General features: G+C 35.8%; 1 protein-coding gene across 4 annotated transcripts in view; it reads right to left on the bottom strand.

Moving 5' to 3' along the window:
- Positions 1 to 19,695, bottom strand: part of LOC127963998 (glutamate receptor ionotropic, delta-2-like) — a 409,530-nt gene that overhangs the window by 123,791 nt on the left and 266,044 nt on the right. For all 4 annotated transcript variants that reach the window (XR_008154973.1, XR_008154974.1, XM_052564133.1 and 1 more), the window contains exons 5-8: positions 16,099 to 16,152; positions 11,340 to 11,513; positions 7,180 to 7,341; positions 1,598 to 1,717 (exon numbers count right to left, since the gene is read on the bottom strand). Coding sequence is in view for 2 of the 4 variants with exons in the window: in XM_052564133.1 (XP_052420093.1) it covers positions 1,598 to 1,717; positions 7,180 to 7,341; positions 11,340 to 11,513; positions 16,099 to 16,152 (510 nt within the window). In the remaining 2 variants the exon portion in view is untranslated. The remainder of the gene's footprint in view (positions 1 to 1,597; positions 1,718 to 7,179; positions 7,342 to 11,339; positions 11,514 to 16,098; positions 16,153 to 19,695) is intronic.

The following is a 19,695-nucleotide window of genomic DNA, read 5'->3' as shown; positions in this document are numbered from 1 at the left end:
ATCATTCAAGCTTCAAGCTCACAAGGTTTTCTTAAACAAGGTTAAGAAGCTGTACTGAACACGGCTGGCCTCTTCAATCTTAAACTAAACATTTCTTCATGCACTTTCCCAACAGTAGTGAGCAGAAGCCAGTATAACAAGCCATCCTTCTGAAGCAATTACCCACTCTGATTAAAGAAACTTGCTTAATGTAATTACTTTGTACTTAAAAAATTCATTTCATTTTTTGGAAGTGCAGCACAGATCTTGTTTGTGTCAGAGACCATTATCTTTAATGAAATCTGACAATTTAATTTGTGCATGATGGCAGTAAGGTTGCAGTGAGTTCCAGTGGATGAGAGGAAGTGGCATTATTAAATGACTCTAGCCTGTTGTCTGATGGTTGTCTGTGGACTTTGGCACACCAAAGTCCTCAAGGAAAATCACTGGCCATCTGATTAACATCCCGTATCAGATCACATCACTTACACTGGTTTGGGTCAGATCTTTAAAGGAATAGTTTACCCAAAAATGAACATTTACTGAAACGTTTATCCTCAGGCCATCCACGATGTAGGTAGGTTTGTTTCTTCATCTGAACAGAATTGGAGAAATCTAGAATCAAATAACTTGCTCACTGGTGTATATCCTCTGCAGCGAATGGGTGCTGTCAGAATGAGAGTTTACACAGCTATTTTTGGGTGAACTATGCCTTTAAAAATAGAATAAATAAATAATGTTGCAGTTCATAAAGTGACTGATTAGCATGCAAATAACAATTATATTTACTCACCAAAGCCATTTGCTGATTGTTAATTTTGGACCGTTAACACCAACTCCACTAGCTACTGTAGGTTCATTTGGTTTCTGCTCTGATAAACTGTGCTGTAAAACTAATGCACCAGAAAGCCGCTTTCAATTTAATTTGTGTTTCTAACTAATGCATAATAAATAACCTTTTCATTGATTGTTTCAAAATTGTAGAAATGAAAGTGAAATCTCAGATGTTTGCAGCCTAAATGCTAAAAAGTGCGACAGAGTGCTTTTGCGTAACCACAAGGAACGTATAAATGACTTCCTGATCAGCAACTGACACAAATCAGTTATTTCATTTATTCCAGTTAAATAAACAAGGCCAACTTATTTCTCCAGAAGGGGTGGAGATTGGGGCATCCCCATCAGAGAGCGTAGCCTGATCCACACATTTTTCAGCTTCAAAGCTGTCGTTCTGTCATGAGCAATTGATCCACATTCCGTGGGGAAGACAGAGATAGATTAGGACCAATATTTGAATGAGCAAATACACATAAATATGACTAAAGTAATTAACGACAAACGAATGGAAAGAACAGATTAATTATCTTGTGGATCGCTGGGGGACGACTCTGCTGCTTAACTACCTCCTCACTCCACCAAAGCTGAGATGAACAGACGAGCAAACAACAGAAAAACTGATAAACAATGCGTGCTGATGCACTGTGCTCTCTGAGGGAGGCTGATGGAATTCATTAGGCTTCTGTGATTATCAATTAAAATCCAAAAGCTCTTTGAGTTGAGACAATTGTGTTTCTGGAAGCGTCGAAACCGATATTGTGGGTTTGAGTCGGATGTTTCTTACCCGGCTGACTCCACGGCCGCGGTCCTCTCCGTAGTTGGTGCCCAGGATCTCAAAGTAGATGTTGGGGTTAATGCCGTTATCATTAAACTCCAGAAAGCTTGTCAGTCCACTTACACCTCCCTGCAAAAAAAAAAAACAAAAAATAAATAAAAATCAAATAAAGTGCTGTATAAATCAAATGTTTAAGTTTGACACGTGTTTGACATGGCATGGCTGCCATCTAATGAAAAACATGGATAAAAATGTCTCCATTAACCACTTAAACATTACATATGTGTGTAATTATAACCCCACATGTGGCACCACAGAGAACTACAAATAAGGGCTTTAACACACTGCTGTCATCAGCTTGAAAGTCCCGCCCCTAAGCCACACCATTGTTTAAGTCAATGTTGTTGTATCAACCCAGTCAGACCAGTCAAACAAAATGGACAGAATGGTGCCACTAGGGAGGTCTTTTAATGTGTTAATATGAACGCATTTTTATATATATATATATATACTTTTATTCAGAAAGGACACATTAAAAGGTATTTACAATGTGAAAAAAATCTGATACAAATTATTATAATTTTTTTATTACTTTCAAGTTATCAAATAATCCTGAAAATCTTTCTTGATTCACATATAAAGCAGCATAACTGTTTTCAACATTAAACATAATAATAATAATAATAATAATAATAATAATAATAATAATAATAATAATAATAATAATACATCTTTCAGATCAGCATAAGCAAAATAAAATGATTTCTGAGGGCTAAAAATTCAGCTTTGCCATTAGAAATATTTTACTTTACAGAATTAAAATAAATAAATAAATAAATAAATAAATAGTTTATATTAACAGGGCTCGACATTGAGCTTTGACATGAGCTTGTCCTTCGAACAAGTAATTTAACTTGTCCGAGTATAAAAGATACTTGTCCGGGGGAAAAAAAGTGATAATTTATTCTGAAGCAGTCTCATCAGTGCTTTATCACGTATTACTTTAATCGAAATATTTTTTATATTTGCCTTAAATTGATTGCTGTTACACTTTTTAACTTTATGAATGACAATATTTTCCTAAACTGATTAAATGTACATGTCTCGATTTACATTGAATTCTAATATTTGATCAATACATTCAGTTTAAATAATAAGACACTATATGGTTGTTACTATGTAAATGAAATCAGTAGAAACTGTGCCATTTAGATGTATTTACTCAGACTGTTTAATAAGATAGGTTCCATAAAATAATTTACTCAAAATTGCAAATTCATAAATCATGTTATTAGATTAATGTTTTACTTTTTTGACGTACCAATATGAAATGTTGGAAAAATGCAATGATACTTTTAAATATGAAATTTAACACCAGTAGGTCTTAATGAGTGAATCATTGATTCAACCGATTCATAAAATAAATAGATTAAATTAATTCAATGAATGAAGCAAGTAACCATTTTTATAAATGGCTCACTGAATCATTGACTCGTTCAAAAATGCTGAATCATTTAGTAACTAAAGACTGTTGTGTGTTGCTCAGAGATGCGTGACTGTTCTGCTGTGGCTTTGCTTAGAACTATTTTTGTTAGCGAAATGGAGCAAAAAACGATCCATAATGTGTCTTAAATGTAAACGTTTCAGTGCTGCCCTAGTTATTGTTTGTTATAAAAATTTTAATCAGGTTACTTGTCCGGTCGGGCAAGTAAAATTCTCCTCCATTTGCCCTTTCACAAAATCTACTTGTCCCGGTCCGGACAAATGTTAATGTCGAGCCCTGTTTAATAACCTTGAACCCCTTGGTGTGCAATTTTCAATTTTTTTTGTCAATAAGGGGAAATAATATCTTTTTAATGCTTTTAATCAGAGCATGTCACACTGGTTTGTGCACAGGTTTCAACATATTAAAGTATAGAGCTCATATAGCAGATGAGTGTTTCAGTCCAACTTGTGAAGTTTGCTGATTATGCCCCTACTGACCCTACCATTTTTCCTCCTCTCTCTACTGTCTCTATGAGCAAAAAGTCTTGTCCCCCCTGTTTTTTTTTTTTTTTTTTTTTTTTTTTTTTTTGTCAGCACCCTTAATTTAAAATCCAAGATAACTCCACAGTATCATTCCAACCTACATAACCTAACGGTGAGCATGATTTTGCCAAGTACAACATGTTCCTGGATCAACATCCTTGTTGATCCTGGAACAACATTCCAATCAACCAATCAGAATTGAGATATACCTTTTCAGGAATTATCTGTTTTAGGCCTACAATCATGGTTAAGTTCTTCTACACCCTTGTTAATCAGCTATTATTTCCCACTGATTTTAGGAATAAATTATGGGTAGGGTTAGGTTTAGGGGTAGGGGTTGGGTTAAGTCTATATTTTTTGGACAATAATGTTGATCCAGGATCATCAAAATATGTTGATCTAGGAACATGTCTTACTTGTCAAAAATCACGGTGACCCTACCTAACCTAAACCTAACCCTAACCCCAGCCCTAAACCAAATCCAAAACATGTCCTGCCCAGCGACAACCCACATGAACAGACAGATAATTGTTGTAAATTCACTCTACCAATACCAGTGCTGACAGAACGAATTAGACAGCCAATTATAAAAGCTGATGAGTGCTTTCCAAATTAGTTCACCAACTGCTGCTTTGTAAAGTCGCTACACACAAACTTCCCCTAATTGAGCTGTAAAGCAACGTTCCAGTCCAAACAGTCCTGTGGGAATTGAATACAAGGCCATTATCCAGCTGATGTACAGTAGAATAAGTATGTAGTACTACGTGCCATTTCAATATATTTATATATTGCATGCCTGTGCTCCCAGACATCCCTTTGAAACAAGGCTGTTAAAATCTAGGCAGATTCCAAGGTGGTACAAGCCAGTGTGTTATTGTGGTCACCCAGTGTCTGAATAAATCGGCCTATCTGCTTTAATATCATTGTCACACAGGGAGCGGAGTGGAGGTGAGAGCCAGACGAGAGGTGATATCTCTACTGTGAGATGCTGGAGGATCAGATACACGTGGATACAGGAGGAACAGTACATCCCTTAGGGGGTAAAGCCATTCCCCACCAAGCATGGTGTTAAACCAGCACTCAGTCACTAGCCCTGTAACATTGTCTGTCATCTCACCCCAGGCAGTGAGCCAGTTCTGTGGCCCTGCAGTACACCAGGCAGACAGAGTAGAGGAGAGTTTCACTGTACCACAACATTCCCCCACTCCCCTACCAGCACCCTGAAAGACACTCATTACGATCCTCAAAACCAAACAGTCATTCAGTTTCCAATTCAAATGCATCCAAGGTCAAACTCCCACTCAAACACATCTCTTAATCAGCAGGGCTCAGAGTTAGTACCGTTTTTGTTGACCTGGTCATGGTTTGCTTCATACTGGCAACATCTACATCAAACGACTGATTCATAAAAATAATTAACTGATCCACTTCACCAAACCAACTGTTTTCCACTTGGATGGTGACTGATTTTTACATTTTAACCCTTTAAGGAAAAGTTTTCTAAAAAAAAAGAAGAAAACAAATTAATTCATAAATACAGTTTTAAATGATAAGACATTCAAAAAATTGCAATAAATTAATTAATTGATAAATAATTTTTTTAATAATTTTGTTTTTCTGAAAGTTTTCTTCAACCGGTTTATTGAATTGAACTGTACAAAAGAACTACTGGAGATCAGAAAAAATCGATGCAACCGGTTCTGAACTCGAGAACGAATCAATCTTTTGTTCCTTATCTGGCTCTGCTCGTTGTTCATCTTCAGTTTTCTCTTCACAGCAGTTCAGTCAGTGTACTGTTTGAGTACTCCGGGATATTGGTTTGTTTTTAACTCAGAGGGAGTGTCAGCCAGATTAAAAAAGTTGAAGTAATTTGTGGATTAATGCTTATGCGAATCCGTTTTAAATGATTCAGTTCGATACGATGAACTGGTTGAAGTAGATCCGGTTACATCGAATGATTTGTCCGCGAACTGGATATCAATACACTTCAGTGTTTTGAAATCTCACAACAGACCGGAAGAGAAGACAATGCTGAATAAAGTTGTAGTTTTTGCTATTTTTGGACCAAAATGTATTTTAGATGCTTCAAAAATTCTAACTGACCCTCTGATGTCACATGGACTACTTTGATGATGTTTTCCTTACCTTTCTGGACATGGAGAGTATACCGTTCACACAGCTTCAATGGAGGGACTGAGAGCTCTCGGACTAAATCTAAAATATCTTAAACTGTGTTCCGAAGATGAACGTCTTACGGGTTTGGAACGACATGAGGGTGAGTTATTGATGACATTAATGTAAACTGTGACGTTTTGGTTTACTTCATACACAAAATCGGATTTCTTGATGATTTGATATTTTATAATAGTGATTTTATAACTGTTATTTTATCATTTCAAAATATAAAGGAAAGTGCTAAAACAGTTGTATGAAATGCTTGTAAGTCATTGAAAATAGCTTGAAATTCTCTCTCAAAACGTTGCAAAAAACCCTGAAATTAATACTTTAATAACATTTGACTATTTCTGCAACACCATGGTTACAGTTAGCACTACTGCTTCTGGTTTTCTACGTCAGCACCATCTGATCAGTTTATAACAGATCAGACAATCTTTATTAATTCAGCGGCAAATTCAAATACTTCTCGCTGGATCTCACAGTACTGTACTGTAACAGTGTCCCGAAATCAACTTTGGTTCTTAAGTAAAGCTGTTTTGGGCTCGGAGTTTGTTTTTGTCATGGTCCGAGCCGATAAATGGTAAGCGCTGTGCAGGTCAAATGAGTAACGGGATTTTGTTACGCTTTTGTTTAGTTTGCTGTTTGATGTTTCTCATATGCAACAGAAATGGCAGCATGAGTTGAATAACGTGGTGGTCACACCAGTGCGACCGTTCACAAAATTTACTCGCAGAAATTTTTTCTGCAAAATGTGACCATTCACAGACTGGAGCCCTGAAATATTAATATCATTGTTTTTGTTACTTATACAATAATACTGTTAATAAAAGTAAATGTGAAACATTAAATATAATATAGAAATAAATGTTACCTATGAATTTATACATTTTTTATTATTAAAAAATCCAGTAACACTATACTTAAAGCCTTTATGTGTGATGCATTATAAAAGTAGTTTTAATGCATTAATTATGCCTTGTAATATATACCTTATAATGCACTGTACAATCTCATGAATCATTGTATCTATATCTTATCAATTTATTGCTACACTATGCATTTTAACAAATAATGTATTACAATGCACATTGTGAATAATTACAATGCATTATACCCTTTAATAACCCTTTATATCGCATTATAGTCTTCAAGTCTTCAAGTAATGGTTACCAAAAATGATTTCAAGACTATGTCTACTCAATTTCACAATCTATGTCTGTATAACTCTACCTTGTTAATACGTTTAAATCAGTAGATTTTACAACCTCAACATTCAATACTTTAAAGAAAACCAAAATTTTAATTTTGCAAGGCACATTTCTTTCAAATAGCCTGAGACTGGCCAGCAGGTCATGTTTATCGTAAAGTCCTGTACAGTACTGTACCTTCTTCACAGTATCCAGCATAGACTTGCCACCCTGCCAGGGTTTGGAGCCCTTGCGGATGCACGAAAGACTTGCCATGCTGTGCCATTTCCTGTCCTCTAGCTTCCTGTGGAAAGTGTTGGCCAGCAGCAGCACTGTGTCGTAGATGTAGCGGTTGGTGATCTGACAAGTCGTCAAAAAGCAGCAGGGAAACAAAGACACAAAAAGAAAAGGAACAGACGATGTGAGCACAGAGAGCCAGAGACACCAGATTAATATTCTCTTACAAGAAAAAGATTTATGTCTGAGTGGGTACAGCTGGGATGAAAGGTCTCTACAGTGGAAATGACAACAGGCTGCACATAGTGAACGAGCTCTAGAAGACAATGGAGTTTAATAAGCAAAAGAAAACACACACACAGACACACACACTTAGTACCTCTCATTTCACACATCATACACGTCTTTAATGTTCTTGTCTGACTTGGGACATCAATTGTAACAATACAATATTTTTTTTTATTTGGTCATCTTGGCATGGTTTTAACAGTCAATTTTGTCTTGATTAAATGTAAACAGGCGGGCCAAAAATGGCTTTGTTCCTAATTTTATACAAAAAGTAAATTTTTTTCATTAATATTCAATACTGTAATATTTAATCATTTTCTTCAGCAAGGACGCAATACATTGATCAAACCTGACAGTAAAGAAATTCTGGCGTTAAAATATTACTGTCAGGATTTACTAAAGACGCGCAGTGAAGATTTAGTGCTGAAAAGGCATGGATGCAGTTATTTTTTGCACCTGACCTTACTTAATATGCATTTGTAGGAGTTTCACTTTCAGATGCAAAATTTATGGAAGGAGTGTATTAAAATGAATCATGCTACCTGGTTGTCAGACTCTTGTTTTGTGTGTGTTGAGTTCTCCCTTGTGTTTCCTTATGCCCATATTTGAGCTTGGTACCTGTTCTCGTTGTCTCATTATTAGTTGTTTCCCTGCACCTGCCTGCCCCTCGTTAGGTTCAGTATAAATTTGTAGTCTGCCTGATGTTTCCCTGTGGAGTCATCCTGTGTTTGTACTCAACTGCTCCCCATGTTAGTGTTCCTCTCCTTTGGTTTGATTTATTAAAAGTCAAGTTTGTGTTGTCATCTTCGTGTCTCTTTGTTTCCCTCCTAAGCACCGTGACAGTGGTTTACTACTGTTTGTGCTCGTCAAATTACTGGTATTTGTGCCAAAATTTTATTCCCCCTAAAAAAATTTGTCTTAAAACAGAGAGTAATTTGCGCTGCTCTTGGTAGATTTTCCTGGTCATTATTGAAATGATCTGGCTGCCTCTGTGTACTTTAATGTGCGCATTGTTCTCCTCCATTACGCGCTTTTATAGAATTGTGTTCTAGCGTTAATTTACCCTTTTTTGTAAATCTGGCCTGTATATTGTTTGAAAAAATCAATTTCAAATAAATATTCTATTGAACTTTCTATTCAAAGAATCAAGGGAAAAAGTTATCATTGTTTCCACATACTTCTTTTTTATACATTAATAAGAAAAAATTTGAGTCCTAAATCATCATATTATAATAATATTATAATCATGTGACACTGAAGACTGGAGCGATGACTGCTAAAGATTCAGCTTTGTCATCACAGGAATACAATACCTTTTAATATATATTAATTACAAAAATTTTTTTTTTTTTTACATTACTATTTTTACTGTATTTTTGATCAAATAAATGGCCTTGGTGAGAATAACAAACTTTTTCAAAAAGCAACCTGAAACTTTTGATAGGTAGTGAAAAAAACCATAAGAAATTGAAGGCTAAAAGCATTTAAATAGCACACAACATTGTTACCTAAGATACAGTTCTGCATTATACAGGACAACTGGCAACTTCACTCATACAGAAGCTCTAACACTTCGAGTGATGTTGGCAAAAAGGAGAAAGTTAATTCCGCTCTGATCAATTGCACGGCTCTGATCTAACCCGAGTGTTGTCTCCATTTTAATGAGAAGGTAATAAATAGAGTGAAGCGGTCATTAGGTTTCCAGCGTTGTTTATTAACCCGCTCTGCTCCCACATACTTGACACTGTATCGAGTGTCTGAGTAATCTCAACCATGTTGACAAATAGCTGAGAAAAACCTCTCGCTATCAACATTGGTTTGCCATAATTGTCAAGAAAGCAATCTGTTCAGGTAATCTATTCGCATATGGCCATGGTCTTGACAAAAATCTTCACCAGTTAACAGACGAGCACAAAGGAAAGGCTATTATAATTATGTTAGGAGTCATGCATGGTTGGCTCCATCAACAGGTATCTGCAGGTATGAGGCAATAATGGCTTTGAGAGCCGGCAAACGAACTGCCAATTATGCAGTATATGTGTACATCGACTTTAAAGCAGACTGGAGAATAAGATGATGGAGTCGACAGGGATGAAGTTCTTGTGTTATGTTTCTTGAGTTTCATCCTCTGGTTTTCAAGGGAATGGGCTTCGCCATCCCAGCAATGAAAGGAAACACCAGTGCTGCTTGTGTTTACTCTTCCTGACTCCCATAAAGCAACTGGGGGTACAAAAAAAAAAAAAAAGAGCCATGACCCAAAGAAGCAGACTTGACAGTGATCCACAAGTCTACCAAGCAACAGTGTCGAGCTGTGTGGCTTTTCCCCATTCAATGTATTTTTCATCTTCAAGAACAAAAACATAAAGGGCTTACTTATTGATTTATGTTTCATCTCTTGGACCCATATTGCATTTTTTTGGGTGGGCTGTTTTTAGCCGAGAAGGCTATTTCATGATATAGCATTGACATGAGTCGAGACCACCGATGCAACAAAGCTGCAACTGCCAAAGGGGTAGATAGATAAAGACAGGGTTAAATTCAGGGGGGAGAAGATCGGCTGACCAGGTAAATCCATTAAGCCTGTTTGAAGTGCAGGAGTTAGTGGCTCTCTCCAGGGAAGATGAGGGATTGGTGGTCTAAAGGGAACAAAAGGTGCAAAGGAGTATTCCAAAGGGAAGGTATATGTCAAGAAAGAGGGATGTGATATGCTTCAGTGCAGGGTAAAAGAGGGTAGAACTCCTGAATACTGAGCAAAAAGGAATCCTTAGAGTAAAACATGAGCTGCTTATACAGTATGCATTCAACATTACATGGAGAAGAGCACCTGTCTCCTCTTATTTCACATTCTGAAAATAATGGCTGAATTACAACTCAACATTTTTCTAGATTTTGATGAAATACAATACATAGAGTGGCCCCAAAAATGTATGTGGATACAAACAATCAAACAATCAAACAAAAAATAACACAAATTATTCACTTGCAAGTGCATTTTGAGATTTAACCTCATTTGTTTGCACATATGTGATCTACATGAAAGTGTTTTTATTACATATATTATTCAGACTATTTAATCATTTTAATTTATGGATAACAACATATAAGGCAATACACTGAAGGTAGACTGTAAATTATTATTTACACACTGTATGTTTTTTTTCTTATTATTAAAACCATACAGAGGCCTTTGTAAATTGATAACGCAAACTTTTCAAGTTTAATGCCTTTTTTTTTTTTTTTTTTTTTGCTACAGAATTTTTAATTATAGAGATTAAAAAAATATCTCTATTGAAATGATTTTCAAAACACAAGAAGGAATTGTGAAACTAATGTTGGTAACTTAATGACCAAATAATAACGGTATTAAAATCATCGTCCTGTTTTGTGAATATCAAAAATATCTCCCGGACTTGCTGAATATATATATTTGCCTTGTCAGTACCAACATATGCCAACACAACTATGAATTGATATAGGATAAGGCTTTTGAAAAATAATGTGTATTGACATACCATGCAGTGTTTACCAGTAATGAATGTGGCTCAATACACAACACATCTGTTAATTTATTTTGTCATTTGTGTATATGTACATATGGGAAAATAAATTTAGTTAGAAAACAGGAATGGCACCCACATGCACGGTAAAGGAACTAAAAAACCCAGCAAAACAAGACTGCTAATTCACACATTGGCATTTTCTAGTTTTCAAAGGAAGTTAGCTCAAAGGCTAATGATGACAGTTAATGGACACAATCAAAAAAGGAAATGAAGTCAAATGACTTGTGATTAACTTGAATGCATGAGTTATGAGTATGGTGGAATGTATCACACCTCTAGCATCTGTGCCTTTGGGTCTTTTGGGTCACAGAGGGACGTGTTGATGCGGTGGTTGTTCCGAACGCAGCGCTGGCTGGAGTTCTGTGGGAGAGGGAAGGTCTGTCTCACCAGGGTCAGGCGACCTATAGACTTCATCACCAGCTCCTGCACATCCATGTCTGAAATCTCCTGCAGCACATGAGAGGAAAAACACAGAGAAAGAGAGAATAATGTCGGAAGAAAAGGGATTTTCCATGTGCAGTGATAAAAGAAAAAGCATCTTGCTGAGAAGAGCATTTTTCCACAATGACTGAAAAAGAAAGAGCAGAAGTAGGTCCAGGAAAAAAATAACACAATCATGGTTTTCAATTTAGCAAATAACCAAATATTACTTTTGCACAAATTTGGATTGAGAGAAAGAAAATGCGGTAGAGATTAAATAAGAAAGAAAATGTTATCTTTTTAGATTCCATTACTTAAGTGTTTTATCATCTTCCAAATATGTCTACATGAATCAAGTAGCAACAGAAACATTATTACCAGCTCTATAAACCTTTATTTTTTTCTGACTTAAGCCCCGTTCACACCAAGAATGATAACTATATAAAGATAACGATATTAGCGTTAGTTTGTTTGGTTTGTTTATTCTAAGCGCACATACGTCTGCCTCTTTAAATTCTCAAGCTTGTTATAGATGGATGGATTCTGACTGGCTGTCAATATTTGTATCATTCATCAGCTGGAAAAAATCTTTCTGAAAATTATTCCAATGATATTGTTCCTCACTTCATTTATTGTTATATTTGTTGTGTGGACTCTGCTATTCTTTAATACTGAGAACGATTTTTAGAACTATATTGTTATCTTTATAGTTATTGTCCTTGGTGTGACCGGTCTTTTACTGTAAAGGTAACTGTAGATAACTGTAACAAATATCACAATTGTAGACATTAAGATTTTATACTGGGAGAATTTTAACTGCAAAATATTTATTTAGCATGGAAGATACAACAAAAGTTAAAAGGTTAGGCAAAAAGATAAAAACTTGTACATAATTTACATAAACAAATAATGATTGTTGGTTTTGTTTACCATTAACAAAATATAGTAACTTATATATATATATATATATATATATATATATATATATATATATATATATATAGAACTTTGACTTAAATACAATGAACAGTACTTTACTGGAATAATGCAGGGCAAATATGCTACCAAATGTATGTTTACGAATAACAATATATTTACTAGTAACAAAATACAGTAATTGATTAACTTTGACACACACGCACGCACGCACGCACACACACACACACACATATAGGTCATGGAATAATGCAGTATTTATTATAGTAAAAAAAACAAAAAACATTTAGTAATAGATTTAACACAGATTATATAGTACAATTAAAAATAAAACAAAATACCTTTAGAACAGTGTGTGTTCCAATTTTAATAAAATGATTATAATGAAGTAAAATGGACAACGCTGTCTTTATGTGGTTAAAAAAAGCTCACCCAGGGTAAAAAAAAAAAGAAAAAAAGAAAAAAGGAAAGTTAGTTCCAGTTAAACGGATGCTGCTCCTTCATTATAAACACTGAATCCTGACACCAGTACTGACACACAAACTACACAATCTTCACACATGGTTAAGTTTTCATTTTTCATCAAGTCAAGGTCAAATTCTCCACTCTCCAGTTAGCTAAAAATGGGCCCAATTTAAAGACAAGAAACATAACTACATAAAAATAATCATTAGTATTAAAATTATTCTCATGAATGGGTATTCAGAGCACTGCCAAGAGGCAGACAGACATAACCGCGTACGCTCACATGTCCTTGCGCAGCCTTGGGAGGAATGAATGCTAATTTTAGCCCAAAGCCATCTTTTCCACAGACGGGTAGAATGAAGTGAGTAAGCTGGGAATGATGTGATGGGAATGGACAGGGAACGTCCCCCAGTGAAGGTAGACTTCAGAGCGGCCAAGCTGTTCCATTTGACAGCCTTCACTTTTGAGTTTCATTCTCACCTGCAAAGCTGTGATTGCTGGTGACTGGCTCTCATGAAGTATGTCATTAAATCTGAACTTGTGGCACGCCGGCGTGGAACTTACTTAGAATGTCGAAGCCGTTCAGACTTCAATAAGATTAAAATAAAAGTTGTCTCCAATGCAACCTGCTGTCTAAAAGGTAATTTTAAGGTTTCTGATCGGCCAAATAAAAATTTGCCTGATGCACGATGTTTGTGCAGCTATTAATTAAAGTGGTAAGAATTATGGAGGATAAGGCATCACGAGAGGGCACGTGAGGGCTTTATAGTGTGCTTCAAAACTTTCAAGAGCAGAGAGGACATCACACTTTTACAGACCTGAAAATATCAACACTGTGTGGCTTATTCTACCCCCAGATGACAAATGCAAAGGCCCTTGATGCTTAATTAGGAACGCTAAATTAGAATGACACAAATATGAGCCTACAGGGTTATGGCCCAATTTTAGGGGTTTAGGTTTTGGCAGCTGCTTGTTTTGTCCCCTATGAGTGCTGTCAAGTAAGGCCAACCATGAGCAATGAGTGTCCATGCAGAGACATGTCAAGGTAATGTCATGTGCCTTTGTATTTAATGTACGAGGACATAAAACTTTCCTCAGATGCATTAAATGCTCCACATGCCTAAACGGGTGTATTTTGTACTGGATCGGATAATGTCTCGCACGTTTTGGTTATTTTAATAATCTTTTATAAATCAGACTTTTTTTTTTTTTTGTGCCACAGTGCTCTTTTAATGTTAGACAACTTATATTGTGCCAGAAATGGTCATAATTATTGTTTTCATAACTATCTCTATGACCCTTTGAATGATTCAGAAATTTGCTGTTATGCCTTTAAATAGCAGCTGTCAAAGCCCTGTTGCATGTGAAATGAGATACAGCTTCTGCTTAGTGGGCTGTTTCATTCTTCAATGAAAGCTGCTTAGTATTGAGGACATTATAATAAAATTGTATTAAAACTATTACAATTTAAATGAAAATAAATGAGTTAGAATTATTTTGGTAATCGAGTAATCAGAATTATTTTGGTAATCGAGTAATCCATTAATTATTCTGACGATTAATCGTATAATTATAATGTTTTATTTTTCTATTTTATTTTTTTATTTTTCATAAAAATAAGACCTTTCCAAACAACAACCTTTTAAAATGACTTATGATAAATATATGATAGCGATGAGGCAATAATAATTAGTTTAACATAAATCATATGGTTTTATTGTTCAAAACTGTTAAAATACACAATGTATTTTAAACAAGCTAATGTATTATAAATGTTGCATTATAACAAATGCCTGCAGAGGGCATCAATGGCCTGATGACTGTTTTACGGTTTACTGCGCGATCTATCCTTGTTTAATATTGATTAAACAGATTTAATTCAAATTCCTACTTAATGTTAAATATTTGGCCATTTCCTAAAGACAGAAATGCTACAGCCACTGTAATTTCTTGAATATGTGGATAACAAAACGTTTAAACTGGAGATGGTCCCCAATGTAGAACACAAGATCCAGGGGTGTGGTTGGATCCAGATCCAACACCTCCCACCTACATATAACTCAACCTATCTGTCTCCACCCTCTGATCCCTAAACCTGATGTATTCTCCTGTGTTTGTGTAGGTTTATAAATTATTTACCTTACAGATCTGATTAAATGGCTAATGTTATGTTCCCAGATGAACGTTATAATAAACCCAAACAGATATACAGATATTCTGAGATGCTTCACACATCTAAATTATAACAGTTTGTGTGGAGCAGCATTTATTTACTATGAATGGAGCCGCTCTGACACACATGTACAGTACATAGCCTGTATACGCATGTAAATAATTAAAGCACCATTGTGTCGAGTGGGGCGGGGCCGAGAGACGTGGGCACGAGGAGTGAGGCCAGGTGTAGTGATTGGAGATGCAGTTTTATATCCTTCCATCTCCTACGTGGGACTCGAGACCGGTGGTGGGGAGCAGGTGCAGCGCATCTCAAATCACTACACCTGGCCTCACTCCTCGTGCCCACGTCTCTCGGCTCCGCCCCACTCGTCACAACCATATATGAAATCGTGACAGCTCTAAAATTTATTTTAACCACTTTTTCCTAACTTTATAAATAATGTGCAGTCAGTCAGTTCTTCTGGCTATAGAAATAAAAGGATCTATAAAAATTCCTAAACATGACTGGGTAAAACTATAGTCTCTGAACATCAAATCCAGCCAATATCAAAATGAATTTCAATACATGGCATTTTTTGGACTGGGGAGTGAATTTGTCACAGTACAATTTCATAGAGCACTGAACTCTATTATTCAAAAAGACCGAACTGATTTATATGACCATTTGAAATAAAACCATAGAGATTAATAGAGGTTACCGTAGAGAGTGACTTTTAAGTTATTGAAATAGCTATAATTCAGGCAGATGGGCTCAAGGTCTATATCTTCATTGTCTTCTCCTTGTCACAGGATCATTTTGGAAAAATGCTTTATTCGTTAAGGAAAGCGCTGAATTATTTTATAGCGCTACTCCCATGCTTGCCAAATCTAATTTAAATCATTGAGCTATAATTTGTCCTTATCTGGCCACCTTCATCAGGCTCCAAATGAGCCCTTGTCCGCCTCTCACTTAGATGATAAAGATATAAAGATGCAAATATATTCAAATATGCTTACAGAAAGAATAAACTAGATTTCTCACAAAATAAGAACCCACCTCATTTATGATGATCCAGTGACAGTCAAAAGCTACAAGATTTGTTTCCACCACCTATAGAGAAAGAAAGAAACATTTAGCCAGTTAGAAACTTCATAGTTTGGAAGAACTGACCCTTTCTGGGACAGGGTTTCTGCTCATCATAGGTTGAATAGTGGACAAGTCGAAGGTTTTTGAAATTTGGCATCTATAACAGAGGCATTTAAATATCCAAACAGTATTAGAGCCTGTAAATGTGTGTTGTAAACTCTATCTGTGTCTATACTGTAAGTATCTTAAACTACACACTATTCCTCCAATTGTGTCCGATTTTTGGTTCTCTCTCTCCACACCAACACAACACAAAAAACATGGTACCCTTCACCAATGTTTCTCCGGCCCACTGTAGCAGCACAGCATTTCATTAACCGTAATTGTGTAGGTGACTAAATGTGGGTGTCATAAAACATTTTGGTCATAAACAAAAGGAACAGCTGGAGAATCTGACGGCGAACGCCGCGCTAATAGTGTTTTAATCTTCCACAAACACCTAATAAAACTTTATAATTACAAAAGAGACAAGAGGCATAACATTTTCCATCAACTGGTACAAGATGGCAGTACTTGACAAACAGAGCTCAGCTGGCTTCATGCCGGGGGTCTTCATCACTTTTTGTTAAAAAGGAGAGACTGGGGAGTGTTGTAACCCATTTTACCTTTTTGTTGTTATCATTATTTTTACTATAAAATTACCATATTTATCTGCAGCAAATTAATTAAGAATATGTTAATTAGTGTCAAGTGCAAGCGTGGGTGGTAACCCAAAATAATTAATTATAATAATACATTTACTTTTTAAAGAAAAATAAATAAATAAGCCATCCCTAATCACCACCACTGATCCCATTTTAATTCATAAATATTTAATTAAAAGTGATAAACTCTAATACATTTTTAATCAAAACTGCAAATTTATACAGACACGTTTTACATTTTTATAAGACAGACAGACAGATAGACAGATAGACAGATAGACAGATAGATAGATAGATAGATAGATAGATAGATAGATAGATAGATAGATAGATAGATAGATAGATAGATAGATAGGGATTATTCGCCTCTGCCTACAGCCAGTTCCTTATTGAATTAAACTGGAAGTGTTACAGCACTCTCCAGTCTCATCTCTATTAAATGTCATGTGTTATCATTAGCTCAGTAAGTGATGCTGAAGTTTCCTTTGAAAATGCTAAGATCAGCTTGACATGTTAGGAAGCTATCACAACCTCTTGACGCCGAAATAGGAGTAGACATAAAGTGGCCACTGTTATTAATTACATGGTCCAATCATTTCGATGTCTAAGGCTTTGTGAGGTCATTAAAGTGGCTCATGAAGAATGTGCGTGTCTCAAAGCAGTTGTGTATATACAGTCAAAAGTTTCGAGACAGATGGCTGAACTTAATTAAAGCATTGGCTTAACATCTACTAGGCCAAGATGGACCTCTAAAGCTTGTCTTAATGCCAAGAAAAAGTTCAAGGTTGTTACAGAGTGTGCTTAAACCGAACAAATATACTTCTTTATTAGCCATGGTAAAAGGCTAAATATTTGAGTGGCTGCATCCATGCTATTTTTTTTTTCTGTTCAATTTGCAATTAAAGTTGATGGTAAGAGGTATGCCGTCCATTGCCAAAGAGGAAGGTATTGATTCTGGCAGTGAGCTGAAAGTTTGCACAGACCAGATTGAGATGCTCACACAGAAATCTAGGAAAATCCTCAAGCAAAAGATCCGTCCAAGTTAAACAGAGCCATCCCCTGGGCAGAATCAGGCTCAGGAAATTAGCAAACAGACCTACATGTCTGATGTTCCTTAAAGGCATAGTTCACCATTCCAACTCCCTCATTTCATTACAAACCTGCATATCTTACTTACTTTCTTTCTTTCGTTAAACACACAAAAAAAAAAAAAACATTAACATTGGTTTTAATAAAACATAATACAAAAACGTTTTGTACTCAAATTGGTCTGTTTTTATAATTAAGTTAAATCAAGACATTCTTTTAGATCATATTAACTTGATACCCCAATTCAAAGACATTACTTAATTGAAATTACTAAGTAGAACCCACTAATGGGGATAAATTAACACAATACTCATTACTGAGTTCACTTTATTTTGAACTTGCATAGCAAAGTTAAAACAACAATAATTGTATAGTCATGTTAACTCGCTGAAGGCAATTCACAGCTTAACAAGACTCAAAATAATGAGTTAAAACAATTAATTAATCCATTTTGTTTTTAATTTCAATTTTAAGGCAGCTGCTTAACTTATTATTTTAAGTAGAACCACGTAGATATTTTTTACAGTGATGGGAAGGTTATAATTGAATATCATTGGAATCCAAGGATTCTGGAATTCCATGAGGAATTCACTCGAGTTCAAGTTGGTCATGTGAATTTGCCACACTGACCTCAAGAAATCCGTTCATTTGAAAGTGACTTAACTACACTATTGAGGTATTTTGTGACACTTCTTCACACACAGTTGTTGTATCAGAACACTTGGAATACAAACTTCTTTTTAAATACCTCACTGATTTTTGATCCTTTTTCGAGAATTGGACACTTTCACGGACACCCCATTCTTTTTTTTATTACATATGGACAGTGTGGTTAGGATATTCTTTAAAAATCGCCTCATGTGTCTCAAAATGACCCAGACATGATAAAATAATGACAAAACATACATTTTTTAGGTAAACTATGCCTTTAAGAACAACAAAGAAGCATAATTGGTCATTTCAGTGACAGAACTTGTATAATGACAGTCTGATTATAAATATATGGTAATCTGGTCTGACTAGCTGTTGAGCTACAGTGACAACCCTGACTGACAGTGGGTTGACGTAAAGTCTAATGCCTGCGAGATCAAAGCCCGTAATCACTCGGAGACACCCACTCTGCCGAAGTGCTCTCAACTGTAAATCTACAGAGAATTAGGAGGCCATGTGAATTTACATCCAGATTGTGGTTTTGAGCTCCCCACTGAGAGAGCCATCACCTCAGAACTAAAGGGCTTCACCTGCATTAATGTGAAAACCCAGCGAAGAATAAGCAGCTAGTGTTAACCACAATCAGACATCTCTTTCATTTCCTTCCTATTATTATTTTTCTTTGCTTTCTAATGAGCCAGTGGTTGTGGCATGCCTTTTAACAATTCACAAATTAGAGAGAGAGAGAAAAAAGAAAACACCTCTTCAAGGAGACACATTCAATCCACTTTCAAATACAAGCAGTTGTTTAAATTATACGCTGAAAGCGATGTCCTTCAACCAGGTGCTTTCACAGAATGATGATTATTGTTATTATCTCATATTTTCCACCTGCCTGAGCCCTAGAAGTGGAAGGTGAGATGACGTGTATTCATTAAAAAGAGCCAAAGGGAGAGATGACCAGAATTAGACGTGAACTTTGACATCAACCAACTGCACAAAGATGCCTCCGCACCACCTCTCTTTACCTCGCAAGTGACCCAACGGATCCAAATGAGAACTTCAAACTTTGCCAAGAAGTTTCAGCTTCTGTTTTGAGACAGGAAAATTTTGCTGAGAAAAT

This window comes from Carassius gibelio, chromosome B8 (assembly GCF_023724105.1).
Source record: "Carassius gibelio isolate Cgi1373 ecotype wild population from Czech Republic chromosome B8, carGib1.2-hapl.c, whole genome shotgun sequence".
NCBI lineage: Eukaryota > Metazoa > Chordata > Actinopteri > Cypriniformes > Cyprinidae > Carassius > Carassius gibelio.
Note: the sequence above shows the minus strand (reverse complement) of the source record. Positions and strands in the feature narration are given on the sequence as shown.